This window comes from Filicampus tigris, chromosome 7, assembly GCF_054856515.1.
Source record: "Filicampus tigris isolate MCC_2025a chromosome 7, RoL_Ftig_1.0, whole genome shotgun sequence".
Lineage (NCBI taxonomy): Eukaryota > Metazoa > Chordata > Actinopteri > Syngnathiformes > Syngnathidae > Filicampus > Filicampus tigris.
Genome location: NC_141223.1, coordinates 19520036 through 19530345, shown reverse-complemented (window position 1 = coordinate 19530345; position 10310 = coordinate 19520036). Strand labels below are relative to the sequence as shown.

Below are 10310 nucleotides of genomic sequence, written 5' to 3'. Positions count from 1 at the left end.
ATATATATATATATATATATATATATATATATATATTTATTATAAATGAATGAATACAAGAAATCATATTCAAATGATTGTTTTTTTATTTGCATGCTGCTACCCAAACGGACATATAGTTTTTTCTCTAATTTTTACATACATATTTTCCTCATTTTATTATGGAATGTTTCTATTTTTAAATTACATTTAAAAAAAAAAAATAAACGTAGAGCAATATAAGTTTCAGTGTCACAACAAATAAAGCAGCCAATTTAGTGTTGAAATAATCAATAAATATTGTATGTACAAACACTGATGCTTTGTGAGGCTGTCTTTCCAAAGACATGTACATTATAGCAAAGCATAACCTGAATTTACAACGCAAACATTCAGGAATGCTTTTATGAAACATATGCTCAACATTTTTGTCAAGTATGCCAACTCCTCATGACTTTCTTAATGACTCTAAGAACATTAGTGATTCTTCATGCACTAATGTTACAATCCAAAGAAATCAATCATAGAGTAGAGATTCTCTTTAATTCTGGAAAAAAAGGCTTTCTGTCACAGCAAGCATAGATTGCTGTGTTGAGATATTCCATCTTCAAATGGCCCACTTTAATTTGATCATAGAGATGAGGCAGGCAGATATGAGAGAACTCAACGTGTGATTGGATTAATCATCAGATAAAATCATACATCAACTGCATAACAAGGCCGTAATCCTGAAGCCTTTTGACTTCATCTTGACCTGGATGTCCTCTTGTGTCTGTCTCAGCGGGGTCTTCATCAGGTACACCATCCTCCTGAAGCCCTCCTCCAGCCCCACGCCCGTGATGCCCGAGCAGGGCTGGATGAACCATGGCCTGTTGCCCTCGCATGCACGCCTGAGATCCAACCTCTGGCAGACCGCCTCGGGGCTCAGAGCGCCGCGCAGATCCTGTTTGTTAGACAGAACGACCAGAGGGACTCCTCCTAGGCTCTCGAACTTCAGCACCTAAAGAGGGACCATTTATGGACGTGTCACGTTATGCCACATGACAAATGAACACCAAATGTGTGCTTGTATATATTTTATGTAGTTAGGGTTAGGTGTTTGGTTTTGGCTAAGGTTATCTTTAAATTTTAGGTTAGGGTTAAGGAGTGACAGCTGGCCAACAGATGGCACTCGGACGTGAACACTCACCAAGAAGATATGAAAAAAAAGTAAACCTAAAAAACTCGTTCAGATGATGGATGGATTAAAAGCAAGGTTATGGTTTATAGTTAGGGAAAAATTGGGTTGAGATTAGGACCCCCTGGGGCGTGGGGAGTGTCAGCGAGGCTGTGTAAAAATTCTGGGAACATTATTATTATTATTCTTTTTGCCATACTAGAATAATTTGTAATTGCACATCCACTACAGTAGGTGGCAGTGGCGCTCTCATTTATTTTTTTTATTTTCAGACAATTTGATGCACTTAAAATCCTTTCTGTTACAAACTACAAAACAACGTTAATAACGTTATTCTTTCTTGTAAATTTATCTAGATTTCCGTTTTCTTTCATGTTAATAAGGATACAATGGTATGCAGAGGTGCGCTTATAACCAGAGCTGGACAGTTCACTAAATTTTGCTGGTTTGTTATTTGTCAGTATTTGTCAACAACGACAGACCATGACACGTCAGTGACGATTACACTGAAGGACAAAAATCCACTTCCGTCAGTGCTTAGTCCATCATTAGAAAAAAAAAAGTGTCCCATCATTCATCAATCGTCAGCAAAACGGGCCTCACTGATGGACGAATCGAATGCACACCTCTGCTTATAACAATATTAGAGACATGATAGTATTAACAGAGAGTTGAGGGTCCGCGAAAGGTTTTCTTCTTCCAAGGGGGGCATAACAGAAAATAATTGAGAAGAACTGGTTTAGGGGCTCGGGTGCGATTAGGATTAAAAGTAAATTTAGGGGCGAGGAGTGTGAGGGTTTTGGTTAGGCAGTCGTAGGCCGTTTCGTATTGATAGACAGATTATCGGGTTAGTGTTAGAGTTAACAGCACCGATTCTCGAAATTTTTATGTATATATATATCGACCATCAACCTTTTTTAAAAATCCATCAGCCAGTAAGAGTTTCAAGTTTGACTCGGTTAACTTCAGCGTACTGTTTATTTGTTTTATTTAAATTTTCTGTAAAGTTTATATAAGATGCTGCTGAGCCGAAGAAATTTCAAAAATGTTGTTTTTTTTTTTAACTTAAAACAGAGCGAAAGTTTTACATTTCAGTTGTATTAAAATTTTGGAAAACTTTATTTACCGTACAAAATTTTAGGGAGCTATTTATTTGTCAAAGTTTTCAATTAACTCTTAAACATGCTGCTGAACCTTGGAGCTTCCTGCACTTTTTGTTAGAATTTTAAAACAAAACTGTCTATTGTGTTGGGATGAAAAGAAAAAAAAAACTGCAAAGCAAATCTGCAAAGTTGTTTAATACACATGCTAAAAGATATTTCAAGTAAGTGATGGAGTTTGTATTTTCCCCCCCCCCTTTTATCTCAAATGAATATCGGCTCCAAATATCAGTTATCGACCTACCTGACTGCAAGTAATCCGCCCGGAAAAGAAAAAAGCAAATAACACATCAGTCTATGGCTACCGTATAATTTATCTAATTCACTACTTACACAACTTTACCCACATTTATTGAAATAAAAAATGTTGATAGTCATAAAACATAACAATTAAATAGAGTAGCCATTTAAAGAGGTGCACACCTTTTGTCTTATACAGTACTATTAACTAGCTAAATAACTATTAGGTGCAGGAACCCTTATCCTACCAGGGGCCGTTTCTGTTTATATTAAATCCTGTGGGGCCCATTCAAAATTTAATAAAAAAAAAAAAAAAAATAGAATATGAGATTTAATTTGTCAGTGGCCCAGATAAAATGCTCTTGTGAGCCATATTGGGCCCACAGGCTGGAGGTTGCCCACTTACTACCATAAAGGCTGACATCGAATCTGGTGCTTGTTCGCTGAAGTGCATAATAAATTCAAGTCACATCCTTTTGCATGCAATCCTGCAGTGCAGCCCTGAGAGTTTATGTACTATGAATGATCCAAATCCAAACATCAGCTTTAATTACCCGATGGAGTTCCTTGCAGGCCTCATCCAGCCTCACTTGGTCGGCGCTGTCCACCACAAACACCAGCCCGGCCGTATCGGCATAGTGATGCTTCCAATGAGGCCTCATTTTCCTCTGGCCGCCCACGTCCCAGACGGTGAGACCCGGGCTGCTCCTGTCTGTCTCCAGCGTCTCCACATTGAAGCCCACGGTGGGAACCGTCACAACGCTCTCATTGTACTTCAGTTTGTAGAGCAAGGTGCTCTTCCCGGATTGGTCCAGGCCCAGCATCAGTATCTGCGCTTGCCTCCGAGGCTTGGAACTGAGCATCCCCATGCCTGAGCCGGATCCAAAAAGTAGAATGGGCTAGTGTCGTTGCGTAACGCAGAGTAAGGCAACCTCTCTAGCGCCCAGTGGGTCCCTGCAGTGCTGTCTGTCTGCAGGCTCAGTATGCAGCCACTATGCTTTATGTACACACAGTTTAAAGTGATCCCACCCCTCTGTTGTGACGGGACTCTTCCATGTGCAGTTTTCCGTAAAGCTATTTATATCTAAAGTGACAGTGCAACTATGAAGTGTGATGTGTAGTATGTTCTCCGGTTACTCGAGTCAGTTCACACCTGTCCCTGGCTCTCATTAATTAGCCCCAATAGAACCGGAAGTCCTTTTTTGGGACATCCGGATTGTTTCCTAGCCTGGTAGTGGTCATGAATGGGATATTTAGCTTACAGCGGAAATCAACCCAAGCATATTTTTTTCAAGAATATATTGCCAGTAGGCCTACTAGTTAAACACAGCATTCCGATTAATATTGCGTTTGTGGAATATGAGCTAAGCAGCAAAATCCGCCTGTTTTTAGCCATCTCAGGGGGCGGCCATTTTCTCACGTCTGTCGACTGAAAATGACATCACAACTGCTCAGGGCTCAGGTAACGACCAATCATGGCTCAACTTCAGAAAACAGGTGAGCTGTGATTGGTCGTTACCTGAGCCCTGAGCAGTTGTGATGTCATTTTCAGTCGACAGAAGTGACAAAATGACTGCAACTAGAAATGGCTAAACAGATGGATTAACTCTTATTCCACAAACACAATATTTATCAGAAATCCTTGTTTCAATTAGTGGGCTTGCATAGGACATATTCTTGAAAAAAATATGTTTGGGTTGACTTCCCTTTAAAGGGGAAATTTCAGGGTGAACCTAAAATGTACCAGTTGAATGGCAAAATTCACAACAGGTGTTTGATCCGTGAAAATTTCCAAGGTTGTCCAGTTCTATGCCTTTCTGTGACTCAACCAACCAGTCGCTGTTTATCTTTTTTTTCAACTTGCTGATGGTGCGCTAAGTTCAGTTACCACTTCCGAGAACATCCTGAAGACTTGCAGTGGTGAGGCGCTGTTGATCACTTGTTTAGTGTTGTCATGGTCTTGTAATGTCCAAATGTGAAAAGCATGATGGAGAGAAATAAATACCAATTCCAATTGGACCAGAAAATGTATTGGTTCATTCATGAATCAAACACGTGTTGTGAATTTTGACATTCAGCTCAAAATTTGAACATTTGAACATGTGCATTAAAAAATGTATACAAGGTCAAATTAAGGTCCCCTTTTAAGGTTATTGTGCATTTAAGGCTCATCTCAAAATTTCACTCAATAAGCCAAATATCCCTAACCTTTTGTGAGTAGTGTATTATGGAAAAAGAACTTTTTAATGACTTGCATAGAAATATAGTGGTACCTTGAGATACAACTGCATTGACTTTTTTTACTTGATCAATTTTTTGACTTCAGATACAAGCAAAATATAGGATTTGAGTGTGTTTGTTTTAGACCACCGCTAAATGGAACCAGCATTTCACAATGTCCAGTCACCATCAATTCACATTGATTTCCGTGCAGTGGAAGCACAATACTGCTAGTGGCGGTAATGGGCTATTAAGCTGGTTTGCTAACTACCAATAACGCCCACAGAAGAACAGAGAAGATGACAATATAGGTACAATCCTGTTTAGTGCTAACATTTTCTGTTTGCAGGTTATCTGCAGAGTAAATGTTATTCACTGTGTTTTATACAGTGTAATACTGTTGAGTGCCATTTTCTTTTGAATTAAAAAAACACGTTACGAATAATTCATTTAGGGTGTTTTTATTGGGCTGGAATAGATTGACCATATTTCCATTCCATTCATTTCAATAGGGTAAAATGATTTGCAATATGAGTGTGGTCACGGAATGAATTAAAATCATATCTCAAGGCAGCACTGTAGTTGGAACGCTTGAGTGTCTGTACACAAATGTGAAATTAGGGTTAGGGTGCAATTGCAATGTCTGAAACACTATCACACAGAGGTACTATCACGGAGAAACAGTCACATTTGCTATCAGGTCAAAACCAAAAGGTAAGCAGAACTGCAGTGAGTTTTGTTGGACTCGAGGGTTACCATTATCTCAGATTCTTAGCAAGTGACAAGCGGCACATACGGTGCAGTTGGCAGCACCGGTTACACACACCATAACTGCTGTCTCCATAAGTAAAAATGCAATTTCCTTCTGAGGCTTTGGGCCTGGGACGTCCGCTGATAGTGTAGTGGTACACACGCCTGAGTTGTGTGCGGGCAGCGTGGGATCGATTCCCGCTAAGTGACAGTGTCTATGTGTGCCCTGCGACTGGCTGGCGACCAGTTCGGGGTGTAGTCTGCCTTCGCCCATTGACGGCTGGGATAGGCTCCAGCAACTCCCCGCGACCCTATACAGGATAAGCGGTTTGGAAGATGACATGACATGACATGGCTTTGGGCCTGGTTGTCATGGTAATGAAATCCAGACTCAGGCCCAGTAGTAAATGAGGAAGAGTATATAGTGCATCAGTCTCACTTGCATTAGACAGAGCCCCTAAAAGTAAGCAAATTTAAGTAAGACAAGAAATAGCGTTTACATTTTTTTTATCCTAGAGGTATTTTGGAAAGTCACTTGTTATTGAGACACGTAAGAAATGTTTTAAATTGGAAATAAAATATGTAACAAGCAGACTTCTGTCATACATTCGTAAAGAAAAGTTAGGCTAAGCCCCACGCAATGATTGAATTAAGTAACAACAACCATTTGAAGATACAACATATAGACACATAATGGAGAGGGAATAGGAAGCGTCGCACTGACCTCTTACCTTGGGCTTCAGGAGCTATGTTGAAACTATGGCGGAATATCCGCACCTGAAAAAAATGTTAAGAGAGGCTCCATTCAAATCTTGCTACCCGTTTAAACACTGCAAACTCCCCGTTTTATGCACAACTACCTGAAGTATTGGTTTCTCAAAATTGACTTTCTTCTTCGACATAGCAATCAAGGAGACCATCAATTTCAGAAATGAATACCACAGAACACATAGATAAATCATGTAATTTTTTAAACTTTCTCATTTTAATGTCAACTTTTTCTGAATTACACCTTAAAATATCTTTTTTTTTTTTTTTTTTTTCAAATCAGTACATTTTATGAAAGCACACATAAAATGCCAAACCAATATTTTGCAGTGTTCATGATGAAAGATGAAGGTTTGAATGAGAAAAGTCCAAACAGGACATCTGAACAGATACAGATCACTGATGTAATACAATCTAAATTGCCTTCTTTTTTGCCGTGTAAACAGCAAGCGATGAGGATGCCAACATCAGCACAGTATGTACATTCATCTTACGTTTCATGTCTCTTACAGAATTTTTGTTTTATCATTTCTACTGTACATGTGACTTATTAGTGTGAGACAGTCATGCGGGGCGCAGGTTTTGGGGAAAAAAATAGACAGCGGCTATTACAGGAAACAAACCATTAAAAATAAGGCAACAACAATATACTTCATTCAAAGGTTTGTTTCATTCAGAGTTCAGACAAACTGAATCTGATCGGCGATCGCTATCAAGATGTTACTTTTTGTTACTTATTGTGTTTTATCATGACATAAGCAATTCGTGTTGTTACATCATCCAGCAACCATTACGTAGTTGAGTGTCATTAGAGATGCTTCATGAAGGTCACGTTACTACATTTTAACACTCATTTAATGAGACCTTTTGTTATTCTAAACAACATTTGAATACGTAGCAGAGCAAACATTCTAATAAATCGGGTCAGACTAGAAAAAAAAATTGTAAAAAAATCGTCAACAATCCGAAAAAAAAAAGAAAATGCCTCAATCGTTTATTATGAACTAAAACGTTCAAAAATGATAAAACGTGGCAGTCCCATGCTGTACAAGCGCATTCATCCTCATCTGTTATCATGACAAAAGGAGACTCCTATTGCTGTACAAACCTTGACTAAACTTGGGACATTAAAAGGCTGAAACCTGTGAGCTGACAAACATTCAGTGAAAACGCTAAAGACAATGAAACACTATGGGAATTATGACGTTTAATACTGATCACAAAGCAGAAAGAATATATTGCATACCTGTGTGTATTATTGTTGTTTCTGCGAGTGGAAAAGTAGCAGTTCTTTGATGGTTTACTGCTCCGTAACATGTATGCTAATTTCTATTAGCCCGGACATGCCGTTTATATGTTAGCATTAAGCTAACAGACTTTCACAAGACAAAGTTACATAGTTTGGTTGAATATTTTGGTGTTTAAATATCCAATGTTTAATCCTCCTTTGTTTAATATGTCAGTTTTACTTCAACTGGCAGTGCTAGCCACTTAATTGAAGGATTATGTGAGCGAGAGAGTGAGAACAGGCACTGAGGAATACTTTTAAAAGTATGCTTTAATAAATTGAAATGTGCTTAAAAAATGTGTGTGCGGGACTTCACAAAAACATGTTTTTTTTTATATGGTTTCTCTATATCGTGGATTTTCACCTACTACGGAGGGAGTTTGGAACTTTTATCCCATTATAAACGCAATTCACCGTAGTTAGGAACTAATCAATAGCATTTCTGTGGGTTGCGGCTAAGTAGGGGTACGTTCCATTTTGCCTCTATTGCTTTAATATAATCAACAATTCTTCCCACACAGAATTCTGTTATAAATTCATCAGTCATTATGCCTGCGAACAGCTACTTAAAATTGTTTTTTAAATAGTTTTTTATTTTTACAAAGCATTAAAATAAAAAGGGGCATATGGTCTGATGTATTATTTAAACATCTGCATTAGAAATGATTCTCCAAAAGTTCAGGTATGGCGCTTATTGTTTCACACATAAAACGGACACCGTGGTTCTACTGCTCTCCAGCCTTGCCTTTGAACTTGACCACCATGACGGTGATGTTGTCAGGGCAGCCGCGGTAGTACGACTGCAGGACGATGCTCTTGGCGCCAAAGTGCGGCTCGTCCAGGCGTTCGCGGACGAAGCGCACGGCCTCTTCGTTGCTGAAGGTGTCCCAGAGGCCGTCTGACGCCAGGATCATGAACTCTGGCTGCAGCTTGTCCAGGTCGAAGGAAAGGATGTCGGGGTCGGGGATGACCACGTTGAGGTTTTTCAGGGTGTAGTCGCCCAGGGAGCGGGACATGGCCAGGATGCCCTGCACGCGCCATGAACCGTTGAAACTGATGAAGCCGCCTGACAGCAGGGAAAAGCAATTTTTAGACGAATAAAGCATCCCAAAAATTATAATAATAATAATAATGTTTGCCACTCCCAAGCTTACAAACTACATAAATTATAAATTACATGTTATTTAAAATAAGCACTCAGCTTTGCCTTAGCTTGATGCTTACAATGGAAATGCCATTGACACATGTAGAGAGATAATATATCAATACTCACAGGCAAACAGTAAATCCTTTATCTATTAAAAATAAATAACGTTACAGCATCTTCGTTTGTGTCTGCATGACTGTATTATATTGCCCCCTGGTGGCACACCTGACTGAGCGGCACAATGAATTGAATTGAAGCATTAAATCATGATGCACAAACTGTAATTCTTTACATTCAATTTAATCTGCTTTGATAAATCATAATTTGACGGAGTGCTATTTGTTATTAGAATGCTTGGTTGAGGATCCAAAAGCAGGGAGGCGGGAGAAGCAAAATGTGCTGAACAAAACAATTTATTTACAAAAACACTAGCAGAAGTACTGTGAAAAAAACTAAATTGAAAGCACTAACAAAGTACTGAAAAGTCCCAAACTCAAAGTAAGAACAAAACTCCAGGAAACAAAACACACCACGAGAAGAAACAAACCCACGTGACAGTAACAACAACCTGGCAAAACACGAAACTAAATACAAGCCAACTGACGTAACGACAAGGAACACCTGGACAAGACATGCGTGGCTGAGGGAGTTGAGTGGAAGACGCAAGGGACCGGGTTGACAAGCACGGGTGGAAACAAAAAGACCTAACAAACAAGAAGGACACAACAAAGTAAGCCATAACAAGAAGCAAACCCCAACACTATTTTCCTTATCAAAAAACATTACAAGATTTTTGTTTGGGGTGGGGCTGGAAGAGATGAATGGAATTTCCATGAATTCCAATAGGCAAAGATGTTTTGAGTTTTGAGAGAATGTTCACGGGACAAGTCAAGGCACCATTGGCTTAAGGAAGCGGCAGTAACAGATGACTGCGCTAAATTCAATTAGTCGGTTAATTGATTTAATTGTCTTCTATTCCTAAATGTGCAGTGGTCGTAGGACCGATAAAGGAGGAAAAAGCCATGCTCAAGCAGGATTTTGAATAACTTATTCATATCTTACTAATATCTTATCCACTCCAAGAGATGGGTGTTTATTTGTAAACGCCGCAAATGCCCACCATGCAGAACCCGCTGCTGTGGTGGAGCCAGAATGAGGACAGGCGTGCGTCCCCGTTTGGCCATACTGTGCAAGCCTAACCTGACTGTCTCAGTGGCAAGCTGGAAATATCAATGCTATTGTCTTCTAACATGTATTTTCTATGTAAATTCAGGTCATTAGCTTTCTAAAGGTTCGTTAAGTTAGGTTAAATTTATTGGTGGACTTTTTTTTTTTTCCAACTTTTGAATACACTTGTCCCATTGTTCAATGCGCTCTCAGTAGACCTACTACACTATGTGCAAAGATTTTGATTGCAGAATAACAAATATTTAACTGCACTTGCATAAAATGCAGTCACTCTTTTAGTGAAGATTATGCTAAAATACATTTTCTCAAAATAGATTTATCTATTACAAGCCAAGCTTCAATTTTATAAATTCCTGGATTATTCCACTTTATTCCCAAAGATTCTCATTAATT

General features: G+C 39.1%; 2 protein-coding genes across 3 annotated transcripts in view; both read right to left on the bottom strand.

The window, feature by feature from the left end:
• Window positions 1-68: 68 nt before the first annotated feature.
• LOC147145087 (ADP-ribosylation factor-like protein 14) lies at window positions 69-6306 on the bottom strand. 2 transcript variants are annotated; one of them, XM_086036323.1, is made up of 3 exons: window positions 6251-6306; window positions 3111-3427; window positions 69-979 (listed from the first exon to the last, which is right to left on the bottom strand). In XM_086036323.1, exons 2-3 carry the CDS (start codon window positions 3423-3425, stop codon window positions 683-685), a joined length of 612 nt encoding a protein of 203 aa, XP_085892449.1. In that variant the 5' UTR covers window positions 3426-3427; window positions 6251-6306; the 3' UTR covers window positions 69-682. The 2 variants fall into 2 exon arrangements, with proteins under 2 accessions (XP_085892449.1, XP_085892450.1); XM_086036324.1 differs by having other exon boundaries at window positions 6258-6298.
• A 183-nt stretch (window positions 6307-6489) lies between these two features.
• Window positions 6490-10310, bottom strand: part of ppm1lb (protein phosphatase, Mg2+/Mn2+ dependent, 1Lb) — a 59406-nt gene continuing 55585 nt past the window's right edge. The window contains exon 4 of the mRNA XM_086036322.1: window positions 6490-8648. Coding sequence (XP_085892448.1) covers window positions 8308-8648 — 341 coding nt within the window. The 3' untranslated portion in view covers window positions 6490-8307. The remainder of the gene's footprint in view (window positions 8649-10310) is intronic.